Source organism: Xenopus laevis, chromosome 8L, assembly GCF_017654675.1.
Source record: "Xenopus laevis strain J_2021 chromosome 8L, Xenopus_laevis_v10.1, whole genome shotgun sequence".
In the NCBI taxonomy this organism is placed as follows: Eukaryota; Metazoa; Chordata; class Amphibia; order Anura; family Pipidae; genus Xenopus; species Xenopus laevis.
Window position 1 is genome coordinate 104584773 of NC_054385.1, and position 25388 is coordinate 104610160.

General features: G+C 39.5%; 1 protein-coding gene across 7 annotated transcripts in view; it reads right to left on the reverse strand.

Annotated features, from left to right (window-relative positions):
- The window catches only part of nova1.L (neuro-oncological ventral antigen 1 L homeolog), an 81968-nt gene extending 57052 nt beyond the window's left edge, over positions 1-24916 (reverse strand). For 2 of the 7 annotated variants that reach the window (XM_041572038.1, XM_041572037.1), the window contains exons 1-2: positions 15791-16537; positions 13808-13951 (exon numbers count right to left, since the gene is read on the reverse strand). In XM_041572038.1, coding sequence (XP_041427972.1) covers positions 13808-13951; positions 15791-15926 — 280 coding nt within the window. In that variant the 5' untranslated portion in view covers positions 15927-16537. 7 annotated transcript variants of the gene reach the window in all.
- Between the last annotated feature and the right edge of the window lie 472 nt (positions 24917-25388).

Below are 25388 nucleotides of genomic sequence, written 5' to 3' on the forward strand. Positions count from 1 at the left end.
CTACTGTTTTATTATTATTAAAGGAAATCATATTTAAAAATTTGTTTGGATAAAATGGAGTCTATGGGAAACAGCCTTTCCATAATTTGGAGCTTTCTGGATAACGGGTTTTCGGACAACAGATCCCACACCTGTATTTGATTATAATGGAGTCTATGGGAGATGGCCTATCCGTAATGTGGAGCATTTTGGATAACGGTTTTCCAGATAACAGATCCTAAACGTGTATTTGTATGCCATTCACATATGGAGCAATAAATGTCCTTTGGGATTACTTAGACTTTTTTTTTTACATTACACTGCATTTTCAGAGAGGAACAATGTGGGTAGAATGGCCAAAAACCACTAAGTGTGCCACAGACCCGATAGGGTTTTATTCAGACTACAGCATTAAAATGAATGTTTTTTTATTAATTGGTGTTACTGTTTTTTTAACGCCACAGCAAGTGACTGTTGGTTGGTAAAAAGGGGGGCGGAAGATAGGAAAAAAAGTGAAAGAAAGCCCATGTAATGATGCACATTGTGCTATGTAAAAGTGACAGCAACAGCCCAGTCAGTTGGATTCTGCATAGATTTTCTGAAAGGTGGGAAGCTCATTTCTAAAATGCGACAGATACCTTTGCTGCAAATTGGTAGATACAGCATGATGCATTTTGCACAGAAAGCTGCTGCTCAGTGCAGAATTTCTGCAAGATGAAAGTATGTCATATATTCCATCTCCATTTGACAGTAGGTTATTTCCCTTCCTCCTCCCTACACCCAGCTCCCCTCATTAGTTATATACCACATTTCTTGTACTCAACAACAGACAAGTGCGTCTCTCGTCTGGCCTCGCTGTCCCCGCCTGTGGATGTGTCACTTGCCGTTACATTTCCATAAGCACCATGTTTACGGATCATAGAAAGGCTTTGTTAAAATGAGGCTTCGGCAGCTGATGATTCCATTAGTCTATATGAAAGGACACATGCTAAAATAGTGTTTGAGATTTTAATGCAAGCCAAAGAGCGCCTGAGATGTTTGGGCTCCTCTGGAATGCACACACTGTTCAGATCATTAGAACAACAAACAAAAAAACACTCCATTAATTCTAAGTAGAGGCCATCAGCGTTTTTGTGAGCTGTTTGAAGATGCCTAAACAATATAGGAAGAGATCTCCAGGGAGGAAAATGGAAGGGATCTGCATGAATCAGATGTAGAATGTTTAGAAGTTGTGCAGGATGCATTGTTCTCTCATAATTCAAATGCATTTCCCCTTGGCAATACCCCTTTCTGTGTACATGGCAAGAATATTAATAAATTTTTTGTAACATCTCAGAAGGGGATGTATTGACTCTCCTACGTCTGTCCATCATGGAATGAAGAAGTCCTGCCTTTATTCCATGTGTTTGTTGGAGGACTCTAGCAATGATGTGCTTTTCTAATGGTGGGGGTGTTACTGCACTAAACCTCTTTAGTAATCCTGAATGAATCAGCCATAAATTGCTCAGAGAAGTATCTGGGTACAAAAGGAATATACCAATGGAGTGGAATGATCCACAATGGAACACTGAATGTATCTATGAGCAGAAGTGCATGTCATGGGTAGTCAATCTGGATACCGGAAAAGAGACTATAGCATTAATGTAAAAATCCAATTCTTCATATATTTTTGGGTGCTTTGGCCACTAGTTACTGTATGTCGGTTGTACAGAGTACATACAATATTAGTGTTGTCAACTCGACCTCTTTAAAATCAGATGTATAAATTCCACATATAAAGAAGCTGATCAGCAATTGAGAAGATGCAAAGACACAGTGCAACCTGCTTCTACAGTAATTTAACTGCTAATCAGCCACACTAGATGGGAATTCTACGGGTCAGCTTTGGGGAGGGTAAAGTGACAACCGAAGTACTTACACTGCCTGGAGGGAGTACGCTGCACAATGCAAGGAAAGACTACTGAAACTGCGTGTGAGGAGGATATAACATGTGTCTACACACAGTAATGAGCATGTAGCATAAAGCACTGCACCTTAGGAGAAATACTTACAGTTCTATCATTAATTTTCCTACTCATGCTACAGATTAGAGGCAATGTGCACTAGCACTAAGTAAGGGTTGTGAAGGGCTGTTCACTACAATACTGACAATCTGACCTTGATCCGCAGTCGCTATTGTGCATTCTGGCAACACATTAATACAATACACACACGGCTTATTTTGATTTCAGATCCCCCAGCTGGTGCTCGCTGTCACTTCAGCTGTTCACTGTACCTCACCCCCCTCCATCCCCCAGCTACCCCTTATGCCCCCCCCCCTTATCCTTTGTACCAAAATCCAGAAATTACTCTCTCACAGTCAACGTTGGAGCCCACACCTTCCAAACAAAGATACAAAAGCATGGGTCCACCCATCATCAGGCTTCCTGAGGAAACTAGACCTCATGCACGTAATGCCTCTACACCCAGAGACACCAGAGTCACACAGAAATATATACATATATATATATATATATATATATATAAATCAGCACCAAATCCACAACTGAGCCTTCTGCTCCTAAATCAGTTGTCATTCAGTCAGAAGCAATTACAGGAGAGCAGGGGAGAATTAAAGAGAAGCAGCTATAGTAAAGTTATTTCATAAAGACAAGAGAAAGGTCAAAAGGGCCGTTAGGAGAAAAAGGAAAGGATGATGCAGGCCATATGGAGCATATGATGTTAGCGTGATAAGGTGTTTAACTCCTGGCCTTAAAGACCATCCTAAAAGACTTGGTAATTGATTCAACTGTCCTTAACTGGATAGACCATATCCTTATTTTTTTTTTAATTGGTAATTTAGACAAGACTTTTTCAGCAGGAGATAAAGGGACAGAGATGGAAGAAGGGCATATTTAAAAAGCCATACGTAGTAGTGAGCCACTGAAATTTGCAGCCACCGATAGTTACATTAAAAGGCCGAATGGTTGAAGAGAGACTGTGCCAGCTAAGACATTCTATCTGATGTTGCTGCCTCTCTCCCACGCAGTTTTTGGAACTCCAGCAGCAAAGACTCCAAGACATTGGGAGGGCATTCACAGAATGTCTCTCCTTGTTGGCACGTGACTGAGCAAATACTTAGGTGGTAACTCACCCTCTGAGAGACCCAAACTGCTAGATTACTTGAATATTCTCACTTCCAATGGGGGTTTAACTTTCCCTTAATCATGGCAAGGCTTCAAGTACCACAGACTACCTTTTAACTCCAAGACCATACAACTACACAGCATGACTTCTCAGTTTCAGGCTGAGAGATCAGTTCAAAGTAAAGGTGACTGCAGAGCAACGCATTCATTACCCACACCAGCTTTCATATCTCTCCATTCATGAAAAGATATGTCCATGATCCATTATATAATTTCTCAGCCATAATATTTAGCACTGCTTATAGTAACACAATGCAGACCCACCAGATTATGGGATGAATTAAACAATCTAGACCAGAGAGGACCAATCTCTTGTTGATTAACAACGTCTATAAGATTGTATTTTGGCCCAAAAGCCAAATGCAATCTTGTGTGTGCAAATGTTAGAACCAGGGATCTTTTATATTCATATTAGAATGGTTAATTGTTGGTTTAATGTCTCTCAAAACATAATGCTTGGTGCCTATAATAAAGCTATCATAGCAATGTGTATAGAGTTAATTCAATCTAATCACGTGATGCGTTTTGGTTATTGTAGATTTTGCATGTCTGGAGCCAATTTATCAGTTATCTGGATATAAACGGATATAATATTATCTGGATATAATGTGAATGACAATTTGGGGTGACAACCCCTTTCTTCCTCTTTAATTGTAGCCAATATGTCACATGGTCATTTGCCACTTGGATCCAGTAAACCACTTTATTGGCTTTAGGGCACATACTGTATGTGCAACTTCATTTGGATTCAGCCAAATCTTCACAATGCTAGTTTGCACACCTTTGGGTTCGGCAGTCATGTGTTCTGCTTCCTTTCGGTTACCATTGCAGAAGTATTAATTTATTTCGGGAATGTATTCCAAAATAAGTGATTCATCATCGCTGCCTACAGGCTCACTTATGCAGTATATGCATGTCCAAAAAAGCGGTAAGCTTGTTATCAAAAGTCAGACGATATTCTACCACTTTAAATGCCAACTAATATGTGCAACTTATAACTTATAACCACTATGGATACAATCTGCTGTCCGGGAGTATATTGTGTGAAAAGTGGCCCCTATTTTCTTTAATAGTCCAATTCTGCACAGCTAGATATGCTAGGAGTGGCTATGGCAATAGGAGATTAATCCTATTTATAGGGCCCATCCCAGTACTGGTTCCTCATTATCACGCATCAAAGAGACACAATAAATCCTGCATTCTTTAAAGATAATGAGCAAGTATTGATTTCATGTGACACAGTTTCACAAAAGTGTACATTACAGTAAGTGACAGAGCAGGTATATACGCCAACAAGCGGACTGCAGGGATTAAAAAGGTGGGGTTCGCTTGTGTGTCGGAGTATAAATTCTTTATTATATATTGTACAGCTCGTTTTTTTTCCACTAGCGTGTGTGCCGAACAGGCCTCGATTATTTAGCATTTCAGAGAAGAATTAGCACAGCGTGATTTTACTTAAATTAAAACCATAAAATGTATGTCATCCTGTTCCGTGGGAAAATCCTGACACCTGGTATTTGTTAGACACCATAAGGAACTAAGGAAGCCTGCCTGTGGGAGTGCAAGATCTGCAGGCAGGCATGTACGTATGTAAATTTGGCATGATGTAATTGCAATGCGGATAGTGGAGACGAGGAAGGCGGCACAGAAAGCATCTGCTGCTCTCCCAATCTATTCAGTTCTGCTTTCCTTGCCCCGTAGGTCAGAATAATTAAGCCCAATGGCAGCTGCAGTGAAACTAGAGATTTGTGCGGTTATGTTCCCTCCATGGACCCCCACCCAATTACCTGCAATATTATGCTGACCCATATTTACTTCCAGTGGGATCTGTAACAAGTTACAGGAAAAGTACTAAGTAGTCTGTGCTGCAACAGGAGAGCTGTTACTGACAGATGAGCCCAGAGCATTTGCACCCAGCTCCTGCTAAGATAAAGGCAAATTAGACTTCATGAAAAGATACGATGGGGAGCAGTGGCAAATAAAAAAAACAGAAAATTTGGTATCATTAAGGCGATTTGCTTTGTCTCGCCCTTTTAACATATCTGTTACTCTTTTTACTGGGAAAATCTTATTTTTGTAAATAAATACTTTATTCTACCACCAACTATATACACAATGCCATTCCCTTTCTCGTTCTCTCCTGACTCCCAGCTCCCCCTCTCTCTCTCTGCTTTATTGAAGCACCTTATTGATCTGCTGCTGTGTGATTTATTGCTGGAACTGCTAGGCACATGTCACATAAGTGATGGTTACACTGTGGCACTAGGCACTCACCAGGCAATTGCTCAGGTCTTGTTTCTTTAGGGGGAATGCATACATGTAAGATTCTGATCCAGGTATTTTGGGAACATCGTCTAAATATCATTATTCGATTTTATATAACTAAAGGAATTACCACTCCCTTGGATCTACATTTTTATTACAATGTCACTTGAGTCCTGAGGTTTCACATTTCTTAGTGTATCTGAAGATATCATTAAAGGGGTAGTTGATCTTTGAATTAACTTTTTAGTATGATGTAAATCGTTTTGTTGTTTTTATGTATTTGGCTTTTTGTTCCCTTTAGACTCTCAGCAGCTATTTGGTCTGGAACTGGACTGGAAGATGAAAAAGGAGAGGGCCTGAATAGAAAGAGAAGTAATAAAGAGTAACAATAACAATAAAATTGCAGCCTCGCACAGCAATAGATGTTTGGCTGCCCGGGGTCCCCCCATTTGAAAGCTGGAAAAAGGCAGAAGAGGAAGGTAATTAATTCAAAAACTATAAAACATAAACAGTGAACAATTGCTAAGAATAGGACATAGTTAAAGTTTATTAAACAATTTCCCTGCTTTTGTTTCCAAAGTACAAATCCTAAAGCTTTTCTGAACTGGTCTTTGGATTGGGTGAACTATGGCTCTCTTGGGTACATCCCCCCAGTTTGGGACCCTATTTTTTATTCTGTAGCTGTATCTTTTTTGTGCTTTCCAATATGCTGGCCATAACAGGGATCAAGAACTACTTGTGTGCACTGAGATAGGCACACCATCTGTCAGTTAGAGCTGACCTGAGCAGCATGCCCATTGGCCAGGGCTAAACCTTACCCTCTACTCAGAATGACATCAGAATTAAAAACAAGCAGCGCTTCAAACATATGTCCACAATTTTTTACCTTGCCTTTGTGTTGCTGTGTTATTATGCTACTAAATATTTTACCATTCTCACCCAAGTGGGACTCATGTTTGAACTGGAATTCAAAGGTTAAATAAGTTACGGTTTTGCAATAAAGTTTGGGCAAAGTTCATATACACTGTAGGGTTAGTTCGTTGTTATTATTAGTATGATTTATTAACAGAGCATAGTAATGTATGGGAAATGATAAAGCAAACAAAAGTGAAACTAGAATAGACCAGGGAGCCTTGCCCAAAAGAGCCTTTAGCCCTCCAGATGTTGCTGGACTATAATTCCCAGGCTTCTACTGTCAGGGGAATGCTGTTATAGTCTAACAATCCTAGGTGCACCAATAAACGATGGTGGTTCTCTGTTGCAATGCAGAACATTAGTGCAATGGTTAGCATTGCTGTGTTGGAGGAGTGGCATCCTAAGTTCAATTCCAGCCAGGCCACTATATGCAAGAAGCTTGCATATTCTCCCCCGTACTTCTGCGGATCTCCTTCAGCTACCCCAGGTCTCCTACACTATAAAAACATACAGACATGCTGATTGGCTCCTCATAAAGTTAGCCATAGTGTGTGGGATTGTGACAGGGACCTTAGATTGTACGCTCCACTTCCAACTGGGACTGATGTGATAGATGTATAAACTCTGTATAGCAATGCAGAATTTGTTGGTGCAATATATTACTATATAATACACAAAAGCCATTAATATCCTGTAAATTATATCCTTATAAACGGTGAGTTCTGATGTCATCAGTTATAAACGGTGAGTTCTGATGTCATTTCTTTCACATGATTTACTGAAACGTGTGTATTATAATAAATAAAGTACCCCCAGTTGCAAAATATGAGGATATTACAAGTTACCTCGGAGTTCCATGACCTGTATAAAAGCACTCGGCCTTCGGCCTCGTGCTTTTATATGGTCATGAAACTCCTCGGTAACTTATAATATCCTTATATTTTACAAGAGGGGGAACTTTTTTCACTATATATTTACTATATTTCTCAGCTAGGCAATAGATACTAGGAATAAAGGATACTAAGAAGTATAAGATGCACTTTCATGAACTGCGTAAACCACAGACAAAACAATATGAATTACACAGCTTAGACAGCAGGCAGCAAAAGGTAGCCAAAATATGACATACTTTTCACCATTGCATTTTTCAGCATTCCTTTAATTTATTGTAGGTCATTGGCAGAACCCCCCCCCCCACATCAGGATTCAGAAGATTGAGGGTTGAATTTCATGTATGCAGGAGAGATTAGGGTAATCATTGCTGTCTGTAGTTCCAACCTAAAGTGAAAATCAACAGCAGAGACGTCAAACACAAAAACATTGATATTTTGTGATGATCAGTTTGGATTTGTATCAAAAGCCATCCCAAAATGGATGTTAAATACAGGTACGGGGTCTGGAATGCTTTGGACCTGTTGTCTTTCCATTAAGTGGATCACCCAATAAGTATTTGTGCAGCTTAATTACCATCAAGTATAAAGTACTGTTTTATTATTACAGAGAAAAAGGAAATCCTAAAAAAATAAAGAAGTGTTTGTTTAAACAAGACACTATAGAAAATGCTAATGTCATATTATGGAGCTTTTCTCTCTAATAGATCCCATACCTGTACAGAAAACAAATAGGAAGCCTGTAGTAGTGGGATGCTTTCACGTGTCAGGCATTAGAAGAGGCACTTGTAAAATGAAGCCATCCTTAACAGCTTTTCTCTGAGGTCATCTTGAGCTTTCAAACCACAATTTACTTCATATAATTCCCTGACAAATAAACAGAATCCAGTCTGGACATAAATCACTGCAAAGGAAACAAACTCTTTCTAACATGCGCACAGAAAAGCAGGCTGGAAGTCAAATTCCCACTGATCTGCAGCGTAAAGGGAGATAATAGTGATCTCCTAATTCCTTGCACAGCTAGCATTTCTATGGTGTTTGAGCAAGGAATACACAATATGCACTTGCTTTAGCAGTACAAAGTGTTGCCCCAAAATAAACCCTACAAACCTCTCGTTGCAGTCATCATTGTTCCTTTCACCGTAAAATATTTTTTTCAAAAAGTTGCTCTTTTCTATTTCCCATTGAAAAAAATGGCAGTTTTGGGAACTTGTGATGAAAATTACAGTAGTGTGAAAATTAAGAGCTATGTGAGATGTTTTCTTTTTTTTTGCGGTTGCTACATATCAACAGATAAGACCCAGACTGAAATTCCTTCGAAAAAAGAAATACTTTATATAAATGTATAAATAGATAACTATCAAGGATTTCAAACCTGTTAACCTATCCCCCTAGGTATTGCTGAATTAAGACTCCCTTTTGACCAGGGAAATAAATAGCTGTTCTGTATAAATCATAAAATGATTGCATACCTTTTTTTATATAGAATGAGCCCCCTCTATAGGGTCAAGCATCATAACACAACTGTAATACAACACTCGTGCCTAAAGGTCAACATGGCCAAACTTACAGCGGTGCCCATTACAAACCTGCAGTACCCATAACCAACTAGCATAAATCCATATTGATGCTACTGAATGTTTAAATGTTTCAGTAGCTTTAAGGCACGGTGCCCCAAATTAAGGCAAGACCCCTTATCTTGAGAACCCCTATGTCCTGAGCATTCCAAATAACGGACCTCATACTTGTACAAAGCTGTAGGACTTTAGAGACCAAGGTGCCTCAGAAACTGATATCATTTCCAGCTATGCAAAAAAAATTATTTATAAAAATCTCGAGCGCCACCTATGCAGGCACTCAATATTCCGCAACAGTACGAATGTGTATTAATGCGTAATCCTTCAGCAGCCAGGTACATATGGTGACTTGTCACTGTTCGGGATTGATTGATAAATCCATAGGCTATAGAGAACGAAAGATTATTTTAAAGTGGTGTACATAGCCCTATGGAATCACCCCGAATCAGATAATTATCTTGGGAATTATAAGGCGGGTCAATTTTGGTGGGTGATTGCCCCTGATAGCATATATATATGTTATTCTAATAAAATGGCATCCGTTAATATGGCTTTTATGTCAAATATGCCATATGTAGCGAATGTAAGACATCTTCCATTAGACAAACAGGTGCATTATAACAAGGCAGTATAATGAGAGCTGGTCTGGAACTCTGACAAAGAGCCTCAGATGGAATCTACATAATCCTGCAGACATATGGAGGGAAAAGACCCATCCGCATTCTGAAACTATTTCTTTAAACGAAGATATGAAGAATCATATTTACTGAAATCTTAATTGCCTTGCAGTGACAACTAATACTATAGCAGGAGATCCTTGCGTACTATAAAATGCTATGTAATATATTCACTGCCCAAGCTGAGGTAAAGTCAAAATAAAACATAGATATTTGCTGTGAAGTTGCACTGAACTTAATACAGGCATGGGACATGATATCCAGAATGCTCGGGACCTGGGATTTTCCCGAATAACGGATATTTCTGTAATTTGGATCTCCATACCTTAAGTCTACTTGAAAATTATTTAAACATTACATAAACACAGCAGGTTGGTTTTGCCTCAAATGAACATTAATTAGATCTTAGTTGGGATCAAGTACAAGGTACTGTTTTATTATTACAGAGAAAAAGGAAATCATTTTTAAAAATTTGGATTATTTGAATAAATGGAGTCCATAGGAGATGCCTTCCCTTAAATCAGAGCTTTCTGGAAAGCGGGTTTCCTGACAACAGATCCCATACCTCCACTTCCATTAAATCAACAGGTCTTCATTCAAACAGTGGCCTTTATTCTGATGATATCCTGTTTTGGGCTAAGCCCCATGAATGATATGCACGTGTTGCTGGTAGTAGGCTTAAAATTGGATTCCTTGTTTTCAATGGTGCAAGCTACACGACTGCAAACTGTAGTGCAGGAAACGATTGTTCATGAGGCTTAACCTTACGTTATGAAACAGCGATCTTTTGAAAAATGTATACAATAAAATAATGAAAATGGTCATGTTGTTTCTGTGCAGAATAAAAATGACATGTCTTTATAATCTTTCCTACACAACCCATATAAATGCATAAACACATTTTGGGGGCAGATGTTAAAAAGCATGAAACATTACTACACAGAAATGACCAGTAGGTGGGTCTTGTAAAAGGAATATTTAATCTTTAAAAGAAATATTTAATCTGTTAACCTCTTCTTTGTCAGACACCTGCTAATAATAATAATGCCTCTGACAGCTGACCATGGGCTCATTGTAGGGCAGATATTTTGTCTTCTATTTTCCACGCATATACCATACTATACATACACTGAGACGCTATAAGAAAAATGGAAGAACAGTTTTCAATTTAAACCAGCTTGACCTTCCACACTAGAGCTGGCAATTGCATATACAATCTTAAAGCAAAGCGCTGCTGAGAAATTCTGAATAACCCAATGGCGTCAAATTAAAGCAGAAAACCCTTAGCCAGCTGTCAGCGTAAAGAGATGGATATACTGACATCATTTCATTTCAGCATCTGCAACAGCATTGCTCCCAGCGTCCATTCTAATTCACACAGACTGCTGCATGTGTACACACATTAACCAAGTGGGATCAAAACATACATTAGTTAATTAGGGGAATTAAAATATTTACATTTTGAATTGTTTTTTAAGCTGACGTGAACTAATTTACTTGAAGTATTTTAACAATTTTAACATTTTATTCCGCTTCTTGATGCAAGAAAAAATGATTTTCACTGCTGTCCACAGAACGCCTAGTTCCCAAAATGACTATATATTTTATTTAAATATTCTTTCGCTGTACAGGATGGTATTTGGTGCAACTAAATCAAAAAACAAGCATGTATTTATTAAAAAAAAAAAATAATAAAGTTCTCTAAGCCTTCGCTATATGAATGTAGGGGCCTCTTATATATACAGGAAATATTATTGCACTTTAGAACTACTTGTATGAATTATCATTAGCTGTGCATTGAAATATTAAGCCTGTGTCACCTCAAAACTAAGTACACCATGATTACTTTAGCATACTGTCATTCCACCCCTTCACCCCTACAAGTAATTGCTGTGCACTATGCAGTGGCGATAGTTCGTTTTAAGCCCCCCGGAAATTCTTTCATTTTCATGAAAAATTCTTTCAAATTCTGAAAATTAAATGCTAGTGCTAAATTAAAGTACGCACTACATCAAAGTATTAACAGTGTTAAATTGTTGTTTCATTTAACGGAAACAAGTGTCAAAAGAGTCTTGGATTTTGGAGAATTTATATGGTATTGTTTAGTTTTTAGCCCTTACCTGATTACTGAGACTATGCTCTTTAGCATAAGATTTAATTGTGCTAATACTTTGTGTCCCCAATCCTTAAAAAAAAGCCCACCCATTAGACTATAACAGTAAAAAAATAAATAAAATGGATTGAAAACTGTTAGTACAATGGATCCGATTGCTACTTTACATTAGGCCCCAAAGCTTAAGACATGGCAAATGCCTCCTGCTCATTAAGGTTTGTATATTGATGCGTCAAGTGTTTACACGTTGTAGAGCGAGCGCACACACCATCAGAAAACCATGAAATTAATAATCTGCCAGTTGTTTTTTTTTTCTTAACTGACAAGGGCTGGGCTACCTCACGCCGGCTACCGAGTGCCTTTAAATATAAAAATGTAAACCGTTTTTTGATTAAAAATTTAACAGAACCTATAGGTATGTACTGTATATATATATATATATATATATTTAGGTATATGTTTGATTTAGGTAAAGAATACAGGCATGAGTGCTCATCTGAGCCTTAGTAAGCAGCACAGAGATGCTGAAATGTGTCAGGATTCAGTACCCTCTCCAGAACTAAACAGCATTAGCTCAATAAAAAAGCCTTTCAATTAGCAATTTAGGCTATCTTGTGTAAATTCCAGCTTCCTCCAATAGCTCAGTACATCTGATGGGCAACCTCATGTATAATGTACAAAATGCTATTTCATTTTCAGCTGTTAAACAGCAAATTCAATTTGACTGAGCAGTTGCCTGCCAAATAGATAAACCTTATTATACCCCCCTTATTTTATTTAATGCAGTTTTAGCCAGTGTTTTGATAACTATGTTTTTCTTCTGCAAATAATCCCTGCTCTGCAAAAATCCCTCCATAGTGGAGTCTGTTAATGTAAAAGGTATGTTGCTAATATATATATATTATATATATATATATATATATATATTTTGGGAACCTAGCTAATCTTCAACCTGCCATAGATAAAACAGTGCAACAAATGACCCAGAATACCGTGCCAACAGGAGGTTCATTTTGCATACGATGGATTGACAAGTTAACAAAGACGTCTATATTGCACACACAAAAAAACCCCATAATTACTGTATTTCCAGATGGGCTTCTGCAGCTAAGGGGGTTAAAAGTAAGCAGCGCAGCACTTGTGAAAATGAAGGCAAAAATACCTGGATAATTACCCACAGCCAGATTTCATTAGCAGAAAATCACAAATTAAGAGACGTAAGAGCTGCTCATAGTTTTCATAATGGAAGACTTGTAAACATTGGGTGAAGGGCTGGCGATAAGGAAGTTAAAATTGTAGTGCATACTTTCCAGTAGTAAGAGAAGATATTAGAATAGTAAAACATTGTCACGATGCCAGTTGTAAAGCGCGAGGGCTGTAAGTGAAATATAGATAAGACATTTTGTTTCTTCGAACTCAGGAAAACGTGTGCATTTGGATTTCCAATAGAAGGATCTTCAAACACATTAAAATAACAGATCCAGTAATTAAATTTTTGAAGGGTTTTGCACATGTCTTCGAGCCATGGACCGAGAAAAAAAATGGCTCTTCCCTATTTAAATTCGGCCTACTGACTTATTGCCTGGCTCTGCCCAGGAGCCTAGAAAGTAACAGCATCTAATGAGCAGGCTGACCTTTCTCACTGTAATCTACAGGGTGACACCTTGACTTCAGCAGCTCATCAGAACTATGAACCCTCTATATGCTAGAAGAGCGTTTTTTTTTTTAAAGCAGAAGATACAAATAATTGCCCATACATGCCTATATTCTAAAAAAAAAAAGAATGTTGGAAAAATTCTACAACTTGATCTCTAGAACGGGTAAGAGTGAATGAATTTTACAACATGCTATGAATCTTTATCTACAAAGTAATATAGAAACTAGATTACTAATTGTGCTGCATTTTCATCCAAACTCAATATAGTTTCTTATTACCAGCAAGGAAATCCATTTCCCTGCAGTAAAATAAGCTTCCACTAAACTTGTGTGATTCCCATATGCATCCACCCCCACAGCTATCCTCTAATTGAGAACACCCCCCCCCACTATAGGCACTCACTCCCTCCTTATACTCTCAAAATACCAAAGGGAAAGAGACACTTGGATGTAACCTGCTAGTAAGACATGTCATTATCCATGTGCAGTATATAGAGAATGCTATAAAATGCTATTAAAATAAATATATATATAGTAGTTTGGTTCTTACCTGGGTAAAAATCTTTGGATTTGGACAGCTTGATGGTAGCCCCAGTCTCCTTCTGCAACTGGACGATGGTTTGCCCTCCCTTGCCTATGATAGATCCAGCAGCGTAGCTAGGAATGAGGACCTTCAGGAAAAACTGTCCGTCTTCTGCAGAAAGGTGAGGGAGGGGGAAAAAGCAGATCAACAGTTAGTGTTCAAAAGGGGAAGCAAAACCAAAGCTCAGTTCATAGATGTGCCTCAATATCCCTCTTGAATCAATTTCTATATAATTTTTTTTTTCAAGAACCTGTAAATAATAGCAGTACAAAGTGAGAATGCAAACCCTTTTTTACCTATAGAAACGCAATACTTTTGTATTCGGCAATACGTTCATTCATTATTTTGCCCCTTTTCACTGATAATGGCATGAAAAGACTACCAAAAAAATAAGAATGAAATAAAAGAAGCAGCCAATAATAATCCCAATATAACAGTTTCGCTGATTGCAGAGGCTGCCCAAACAGAATGACACCTTTTTGGATGTAAAGTGAAGGAACATGGAGAATGCATGTGAAGATGGAATATCTGACAAGCAATGTGTGTTACCAACCAACCTATTATGAAGTCTCACCTCTGAACAGCATGTTTAATTTGTAAGTATTAAGTGGTGGCCAAGAAAGAAAAAAAAACCTCAGTGTAATGTAGAATCACTTCCCCTACTAATCCCAATGTATTTCCTTAGCTGCTTTCAATCTCTCGTGATCCTCCTATAAGCTTATTAATTAAAGCAGTTTAAGAAGATTTCGTTCCCCCCCCCTATCCCATTTATTTCTAACTGATCTAAAGCTTAAGCTACTGTTAGTTTTGGGTGTGTGTGCAGGTCATCAAGCAAAAAGCAATGCGCACCCAAGACACAAAAAAAAAAGAAAAAAAAATCAAACCCCAAAAAATAATCTATGTAGAATTCTGTTTACATATGAACAGCTATAATGCCTGCACGCTGAATGAAATGAGGAGAAAATGTAGCATGTGGGGTGTTTTTAATAGATAACAAGTCACTGACTTTGCATAACCTCAACATGTTCCAGAAAATATATATCCCTGTACAGTTTATGATAAAAGTGCAGGTCCATTTGTGGTTCCTGTGCTGGTAGCATACATCCAAGCCAAGAAAAAAAAACCCACTGATCCTCCTTGCAAATCCTCAGCAAATGCATTCACCTCTGCATCGTTGCATTGTTATGCCTCCAATAGGAATGAACGTGAAGATGCTGGGACACATCACCAGGATGCAGAAGAAGCACCCCCCAGCTCCTGTGAGCTGAGCCTCTCACTCTCTCCCCCCTCCCCCAGCTCACAATTGATGATGGGGTGAATAAAAAAAGAGACACAGAGTACTGCTCCAAAATCTGGGCTGTGTAGAACGGCAAACGTTAGACTTGTTACATAGGAAAGGATGCCCAGAAACAATAAGAGGGGGACGGAGAGGTGCAGCCACTGTGATGTGCAGCTGACTGCTCTGGTCCCTGCCTCCTCTGTGCATCTTCCAGCACTGGGGTTTAACCCCTTAGTTGCAGGAGTGCTGCTGAATGCCAGTGCAGCATCGTGGACCCATCTTCACCAGCAATGGGGTGCCACCACATCAAAATTCACAAAGGGCCCTCCTTCCTCGACATCTTTCCCTATGCCACTGATCCCAATTCACACTGATTAAAAGGAAGCCATGTCTCTTTGCACCCGTTATCCCTTAAGGGGAGGTAGGGCAGCAATGCCAGCTGTATTGCAATGAAAGCACCACTAAGGATGAGGATGAGAGCCATAAAATCACTACAATAATAAGAGAAGACGCCATTTTGACCATAGATTACAATAGACAGGCTTCAGTGAGAAGTCTGAACCATGCAGTGCAGACTACCGGGCCGGTTCATGCATATATGTGCGGGGGGGGGAAGCATTCCATTATTACAGATAAGGAAGCCTCTGCAAGCTCACAGCCGGTGCACTTACCTCCAGTATTGGTCCTCTTCGTGCTTCCAGCCTCTGGGGGTGCTTCCAGGGGTCGCTTCCTGGAGTCTGGGGGATCAAGGTCTATGGGGACACCGCTGTGGGTCCCGTTTTGCTGGATGGGAACTGCTGCCATCATCTTTGCAGGCTGCAGCGGGGCTGAGAGCACAGGGGGACAGTGTGGGGCAGGGGGTACAGGCTGAGGCAGGAGGAGAGTGAGGGGGGGACCCCACTACCTGCACTGCAAGCACTGCAAAAGGGAGCCCCCAGATGCACCTCAAAAAATACAGACACAGCAATACAAGGGAGAAGGGGAAAACAGAGAAAGAGGGAGAGAGAGACAGGAGAGCAGCCCAAAATAAATAAATAAAAGACAAGCCAGGAGGGGGAGGAAGGGATGGAGAGAGAGAGAGGGAGACAGAGAGAGGGAGAGAGGAGAGGGGGAGGAGTGCAGAAATGGCAGGCGGAAAATAAAGCAGGAGGCTGGATGGGAAGACACAGCGAAGAGGGGAGGGTGCAGTGATGGGGAGGAAGGGAGGATGAAGAAGGGCAGAGGAGGAAGAGAAAAGAGTGAGAGAGAGATGTGTATGTGTGTGCGAGAGGAGCAGTGCGGTTTGCAGGCTCTGACTTGGTTCCTTGCTTTTCTCCTCCCCCTCTTCTCTCTTTTGTTTCCTAATAATCCCCCTGCCTGCTGCTCACACTGGCTCTCTTGTGACTGCTGGTGCTCCAGCGTTCTGTCCTCTCCTGGCTGGGGTCTGAAGTGTCTGTGTGGATAGAGAGGATGCTGCTGCTGCTGCTATTGCTCATCCCCAACCCAGCATCCCACACAAAGGCTCTAGGCTGCCTACTTCTACTCTACCTGCTATGTAGGTCACAGTGCTAGCATGATCCATGCCAAACCTGGGCTAATAGCTCACTGGAAAATTACATTTTATATTTCTATCGCACCCTGGTGTATTCTAATGACTATAAATAACACACGCACTTTCAAAGAGGGTTTGTTAAAAAAAAAAAGGGAAAGTGAGAAGCAGATGTCATTTCTATTCTCTTGCTCCACGGTCGGCACCTAAAGGCAGGTAGGACAGGTAACAGCCTGAAACAGCTATGATTATGCATTATTAATCCAACCATAGCTTAGAACAGTCACCTGCTTGAATAAATAACCGTTTCACAATGAAAAAGGAATGTTGCGGTCTCAATCATGTGTCTGACAACTGCCCGTTTTTTAATGGATCTGTGCAACACCAGAATATCAGATATTACACTGCTATCTTGCACCAAGAGGGCCACAATGAATGAAAGGCACCCATTGGTAACCTGTGTACCTACTGCAAAACGGCAATTGGCTCTCGATCGGCATTTCCAATGCATGTTATATACATAGATGCTGAGGAAAGGTTAAATGGGTTGTTCACCATCCAACACTTTTTTCAGTTCAATTGGTTTCAGATAGTTCACCAGAAATAAAGACTTTTTCCAATTACTTTCTCATTTCTATGTGTGACCGTTCTAATATAAATCACATTTTTCATCTTTCTAAAGCAGCTCTGGGGAGGGGGTCACCGACTCTCTAAACTGTTCTAAATTGATCCATTAGTTGATACATTTCTTATCTTTGTCTCTGCTGAGCAGAATCCCTCGGTTTCATTAAAGGCAGCTGTTAGAATTGATACAATAGTTGCTAATACTCCAGAGAGGCTGCTGAGAAATGTATCAACTCAATGTTGCAAAATTGTAGCAGCGCAGAATCTGCACCTGAATTACTGAGCTGCCAGACTTAAACACCAGAGACAGGGACATTCAACTTTAAACTTAGACTTTGGAAAAACTGTAAAAAATAAAAATTGGAAAGCAACTGAAAAAAGTCTTTATTTCTATAGAACAATCTGAAAACAACTCAACTGAAAAAGCATTTGGAAGGTGAACAACCCCTTTAATATCTGCTTTGAGCACAACCAAATTGCTCTACTTTGTTGCCTGATTTTCAAGTTCCTTTACGATTCCGAAGACCCAAACAAAAGACAGGACTTTCTGGAGAAATACAATACATATGAAGGCTCATTTACAAAGGCAAAGTACTAAAACTAAGAACACATTGACCCTATTCACAATTTTCAATCTGTGGTAAGCAAAAGAACTAGAATTAGCAACAGCCTGGATCTGGCAGCAATTCCAGGGTTCTCGCTTAGCAGATTGAATAAATGGCCACAAGTGAACTGGAAGCCAATGCTTTGTTCACAAACAATACAGCGTGAAAAGTGTGCTCCACAACTTGCACTCTAATTTGTTCCCATACTGGTGCATCCTATGAAAGATGCAGTGAAAACGACTTCAGAACCGGGCCAAGAGATACTTGCAACCTGAACAGGGGTGTCTGTCTACTGCCCAACCTGAATGCCATCAACCCTATCTTCCATGCCTTGCACCCACAAACCAGAAACAACATGGGCTACAAACACAAAACCTGCATGCATGCTATGTAGAGACAATGTGGCACCACCATAGTAAAATACTTTATATCTTGGTCTCCTATCCAGCCCAGAACCTTACAGAACCCAAATACATTTCATTTGGCAACTAGTATTACCAGGCCAATCCACTCTGATCCCCACTAGATGATTAATAGGCTCAATTGCTTTGGGGAATCCATGTGACCCTTTCCAACAATTAATTAGATCACTGTCATATGCCTTTGCCTAGTTGTAGTACTCAGATGCTAATAGTTGTCATGCTGTTGCCTCCATAAGGGGTGCCTTACTATTCAGTAGTCGGCCCACTGCCGTAAATGAAAAGAGTCAGTGCGAATGTTTACCAACCATCCGATATATAGACATAGCAACATGGAGATGATGATAGTCGGCCTTGATAACAAGAGACTACCTAACCTTTTTTTGCGTCGGACAAAGGCAGGGTTTCCCGCTTGCAGACCGTCTGACCAAACTGGGTACAGGCGGGTCAAGATTTGTTGCACCATGAAACCAATGAACTGAATGAATTATGAGGGAAAAGGGTGTCGTAACTTGATGACATTTCTGCCTGTGTACTAATAAAGCTGTTAGGGGTATTTTACTATTTCCCTGGGCAGAAGTGCAAGGGAATGCCCTTTAGGCTGGAAATAATTCATTTGAATTGCCACACATATTACATGCAGCGATCCCTGGTAATCACCTGAAAATGAAGGGGACGTTTCTGCATAATTACCTGAGACCCTCCAGTCCCAAAGCTTACATATCATTCAGAAGCACAAGTTATAGAGCATAATAGGCTGCAAAGGGGACCCATCTTGACTACCTGTCCTATGTAAGGACCGGAACGGGCCCCATGACATAGAAGTACAGTCTGAATGAGCATTAAGGGCTGCACTCTTGGTCCAGTCTCAGCAAATGGCTGTTGTTTTCTAAACGTGTTTTTATTGGTTCATTATGGCCTCTCTAGTTATGTCCGAGGGAGACAGTTAAACAGCTCTTGCAGTATTTCTCCTTAGGGGTGTCTTTTATTATTAGGTGCAGTGGGTTTGTCAGCCTACTCAGCATCCTCCCCGATATTAATAGATCTTTTCATGTCTGTGCAGTAGAAGCGGAACATCCCTCTAGGCAAGAGTTAAAACAACATGGAAGTGTACGTAACAGCTGGGAGATGTATAGGGTAATCCTACATTTGCCACCTGGGCATAGTGCCAAGTTTTAGTTGTTGGTGTTTAACTCTTTAGCCTCACTGTAAGGCTGCTGCAGTGAAAGCAGAAGGCTCTATTTCAGGTGATTTTAAATTATGTAAATTGCCATACTGCAGCCCACCATTAGATGTTATGTTACAACTTCATTCTTGTTGGTGGAAGTCTAGTATTCATATAGTAAATATACATACAGTATATAATAAACAAAACTAACTATTATTATTTTTTATGCTGTATAAAAAGTGGAGTGAAGCATTACCCTAAGCAACCAATCAGAAAATAGATTTCAACAGTTCTAAAACAAAAGCAAAGGTCTGTTATGAGCAACATCACCGGTAATGTTTCCCTCCACTTTTTACACAGCATAATAGCCTTGTGTATGTCTGCTATGCTCAAACGTGTCAGTAATTACACAGTCCTTAAAGAGATACTGTCATGGGAAAACATGTTTTTTTTTCAAAACACATCAGTTAATAGTGCTGCTCCAGCAGATTTCTGCACTGAAATCCTTTTTTCAAAAGAGCAAACAGATTTTTGTATATTTAATTGAAATCTGACATGGGGCTAGACATATTGTCAGTTTCCCAGCTGCCCCCAGTCATTTCACTTGTGCTCAGATAAACTCCAGTCACTCTTTACTGCAAGTTGGAATGATATCACCCCCTCCCTTCCCCCCTAGCAGCCTAACAAAGAACAAAAGGAAGGTAACCAGATAACAGCTCCCTAACACAAGATAACAGTTGCCTGGTAGATATAAGAACAGCACTCAATAGTAAAAATCCAGGTCCCACTGTAACACACTCAGTTACATTGAGTAGGAGAAACAACAGCCTGCCAGAAAGCAATTCCATTCTAAAGTGCTGGCTCTTTCTGAAAGCACATGACCAGGCCAAATGAACTGAGATGGCTGCCTACACACCAATATTATAAATTAAAAAAAATAAATTATATTATTAAATAAATATTATAAATTAAAAAAAAAACACTTGCTGGTTCAGGAATGAAATTTATATTGTAGAGTGAATTATTTGCAGTTTAAACAGTGTAATTTAGTAATTAAAACTAAACCATAAAAATAGTGACAAAATCCCTTTAAAATGTCAGTTGCTAAAGAGCGGTGGAGTCGGAAGCAATTTTGGGTATCTGGATTTGGACTCCGACTCCTAATAACTTTAAGTACATGCACTGAAAATATTCAAATCAGATTAAGGAGCTTCTATGAAGGAGTATATGACAGAAGCAATTTGGTTTCTAAGAACAATACTTTAGTTATTATGGATTGTATTTAACAACTATTTGCCAGGTTCAATTAATACAGTAGAACCCCCATTTTATGTTTTTCAGGGGACCACAAAAAAATGGTGTAAAATCCAGGAAACATAAAATCAAGGAAATGTATTTTGCATAATATATAGGTGGGAAATTGCAGCCAGATGGTGGAATCTTTTTCTTTTTGCCTATTGTGATAAAAAGTTGTGACCTGTGTAATAATTTATACTATGTTATAAGTACAGGTTCAATTCATCCTCTCCATTGGCGAGAGGGAGAGAAAAGGATGTGGTTAGGAACTGTGTCCCCCCTGTTATTGATGTTTTTATGAAGGGACACAAGCATGGTTAAAGAGGATAAGATTAAAACTATGTAATAAACGCAAAGGCGAAAATAATTATTAGAAATTTGCAAAATAGGTTTATACCCTGTCAAATGTGAATATACACCAATGGTATCCATGATGTTAGAACTATGCTTTGTATTTATAAAATTTTACCTTGTCAAATCTGATGTCTTGTGTCTGTATTTCAAATTTGAAAATGGAAAATAAAGAATATATATAAAAAAAATATATAGGTGGGACCTCAAAACAACATAAAATGAGAGAAAACTTAAAATCATGGGATATAAAATTGAGGTTTTACCATGTATAAGTTGTTTTAGGGTTTCCAGTTGTTTTTGGTTTATGTGGTTTAACTTGTATATTGTGTACTTAACTTCTGTTAATCAACATGAGAAATACATTAGTGTATAAAAGGAACAGTAACACCAAAAAATGAAAACGTTTAAAGTAATTAACATATAATTTACTGTTAGCATGCACTAGTAAAAGCTGTGTGCTTCAGAAAGATGACTATAGTTTATATAAATAAGCTGCTGTGTAGCCATGGGGGCAGCCATTCAAGATGGAAAAAAGCAACAGGTTACATAGCTGATAACAGATAAGCCCTGTCCAATACAATGTTGTTTTATCTGTTATCGGCTATGTAACCTGTGCCTTTTTCCAGCTTGGATGGCTGCCCCATAGCTAAACAGCAGCTTGTTTATATGAATTATAATAGTCTTTCTGTAGCAAACACATCAGTTTTACCAGTGTAGAGCAACAGTACATTGTATTTTAATTACTTTGAAAAACAGTAAATTATATTTTAATTACTTTGATACACTTTCAACTTTTGGTGTTACTGTTCCTTTAAAATCAGAGGAGTTGGAGTCAGAGGTACCATAAACTGAGGAGTGGGAGTCGGAGGATTTATGTTCCCACCCCACAGCCCTGTTGCTAAATTGTAAAAATGTATGGCAAATTCACAGACGGTATTTTACAAGTTTTATTGATTTTTCGTAATAGCGGCAAATTTTAAAAACGGTTATATAAACAGTTACAAAAACTTTATTGTGATGTGAAAATGTTAGTGCACCAAAAAATGTTCTTTTGTTTGTTGTGATTCTGCAAGAGACAGAGTTGAAACGCAATATTGGCTAATCCCTGCTTTATTGGATGAAAAGAAACAGGGCCAATTCAGGACTGCATATTTTTGGATTTTATACAGTCACCATATGTTATTTAGGGTCTGGTTGATAAAACTGGTTTCTACTATACAATTATACCAATGAGATTTCAGGTAATATCGGAGTATTCCTGATTCTGGGCACTTCTTGTGCCTTGCAGTGTCAGCACACATCTGTCCACACAAGCCATTTGGCCTCTTCCATGTTCACATTTCTGCTAGCCATGGGAAAGGGACTGCAGCCATAGGAAAGGAGACTGGAGATCCTGGGAACAACTTGGAATATTTTTTGTTAATGATTTGCTTTTGGAATTCCTCACGGCCTGATTTGAAGTTCTTACCATCTGGCGTGCCCCTAACCATTAAACAAATACTTTTGTTACACAGTTCAATTGTATGTTCTTATAATGCCTTTTAAAACATGTTTAAACAATTTTTACTTGTACTTTGCTGGGGTTTTTTTTAAATATATTTTCAGGTTTAATAAACAGATACGGAATCTGGAAACCCATTACCTTTAATCTCCCATAGAGTCCATTCTAAGCACGTCTGCAGGCATGGCGGATTTCGGAACAAAATGCAAAATCCGCCAAGTGTGTTTGCACTGTAGTAATCACAAGGCTTCTGGACATGAACAGAGAAGAGGATTAAGCAAGAGGTCAGAGGCTGAAATCAGCCTGTGGATTTCAGCAGGCTGATTTCGGTCCCATCTTGCCCTTGTGTAAAGCTGGCCATAGATGTTGAGATTTTTAAAAGATCAGATCCTGATCGTGAGACCACGATCTTCTCAGAACGATCGTACGAATCTAATATCAACTAAAAAGACCAATTTACCAGGAAAACAAAGGGGAGCTGCCTGCTTGGCCCTGCAAACATAGAGAGATTGCACTGGGACCGACAAAGATTTTTTGACCTGGCCGATCAATTTCACGACAGATGTCGGCCGAAAAATCGTAAGATGTACGATCGTTCGAATACCACTAACCGCACGATAATTTCGAAGGATCGATCGGGCTTCCCTAAAATCGGTCGTTCAGCAAGAAGAATCGTCGCGTCTATGGGGACCTTTAGGCTGACATTTAGCCAGATATAGATCAGGTAGACTGTTGGTAGCAGGCCTGCACTGGCAATCTGTGGATTCTGTCAAATGCCAAAAGGGCTGCTGTAAGATGTCATAGACAACTATTTTTCGGGCCTGTAAGGGCCATCTCAGTATATTAAATTACCAAGGCCTATTTTTAATCCTAAATCCAGGCCTAGTTGAGAGGCCCTCCCAGGCTTCAGATCATGTAAATAAGCCTCTTAGTTAAAGGAGAGTCAATGATTTTCTAAGTGTTGCGAGTAGGGACGAGTGAACTTTTTCACCATGCGTATAAGGGCAGAATAAAAATATGGTCTGTTGTGCCAGAAAAAAAGAACGCAGAGGTCATTATTATCCACCCCTTGACTCTACTTCAACCAATAGGATGTTTTATCTAATGAGCTTTCCAGGAGCAGGTTTGAAAATTGGCAACATGGAAGCCTTTTTTTCCAGTGCAGAACAACTTTAGCATAGTGGGTAGGAGCTTCTCCAACAAGCCCAATGTATATGATATTGCAAAGCTAAAAAAACACCTTAACGCAATGTCATTTCGCCTTGTCATTGACTCCAATGCAATATAATGTCATTTTGACACATTGCCGATTTTCCTGTGGTTTCCCAAGTTTTTCTGTGAAGTGAAATGCACTACTTTCGCTCTCAGCATGCTGCCATAAAGCAAGACAGGAAATCCCTTGGTCACGTTATATTTTATAATATTACACATTGAGTTCAGGTTTCCTTTTCCGATGACAATATCTCCTCACTTGTTTTTGGCTTGGCCTGACCAAAAACAGAAATGTATTTTGCCTATTATTTGAAAGGCACAGTAACACCAAAAGATAAAAGTGTTTTAAAGTAATACAAATATAATGTACCGTTGCGCTGCACTGGTAAAAACGAGTGTGTTGGCTATAGAAACACTACTATAGTTTATATAAACAAGATGCTGTGTAGCCATGGGGGCAGCCATTCAAAGCTGAAAAAGGAGAAAAGGCACAGGATACACAGCAGATAACAGATATACTCTATAGTATACTATGGGATTCTACTGTGTCCTGTGCTTGAATGGCTGCCCCCATGGCTACACAGCGGCTGGTTTATATAAACTATACTAGTGGTTCTATAGCAAACACATTAGTTTTACCAGTGCAGAGCAACAGTACATGATATTGTCATTCCTTTAAATCACTTTTTGATTTTTTGATATTACTTTTACATGGACGCTTTCTGTTTCATGGACCCAAAAACATAATGTAACAGCACCTATATTTAATAAGCTTCAGCTGGGGGCAGCAGGCTCCATGTATCTAAATTACGAAAACAGAATTCCTTCACTAAAAAGCAGTCTCATCTGGGCGCCCTAATACACTATGTATAGTCAGGGGCCCTGGCCGGAGCTGTCATAGCAAATGACGCAGTGCAGAATAGATTAGGGGAGGTGCCCTCAGTAGCAGGTTGCAGGTCAGCTAACAGCAGTTATAAAACTCAGTTCTGTCGACTTACTCTGCCTGCAAGCCTGCAGCCTGCTGTTTCCCTCTTTTATCATTATCCCTCTGCTCACAATCACTACGTGTATTCACTCAATCTTCTCTGCCGGCAAGTCTTGAGCCCAACCCACTCCGTTGGTTAGTAGTGGTCACGTGTACAGCAGCCAATCAAAACTAACTGGGCGGAGCTTGGCTCTGCAGCCTGTATCGGCGCTTAGTGATGTAGAATGTAAACATGATCAGTAACAGGGAGGGAGTGGGTCTCTCATAAGATAAGTTTCGCTCAGTCAATAAGACTTTATTATAATAAATCCTCCCATGACCCACACACCAGACAACATGCTGCCGACTCAGTCTGGAGCACCTGTCCTGCCGGCTTCATTTACACAAAGACCTCCTCTAGCTGCAAAGCAATGACTGTAAATAAAGGTGGCCATAGATATAAGAATTACAATCTTCCTTGGAAAAGATTGTTCATTTCAATACACACGTGTAGAGCTGAATCGTAAGATATAAAGGTAGAAACAATAGAATTCTACTTGTACGACTAAGCACTAACAATGGCCGGTATTTGGGTGCC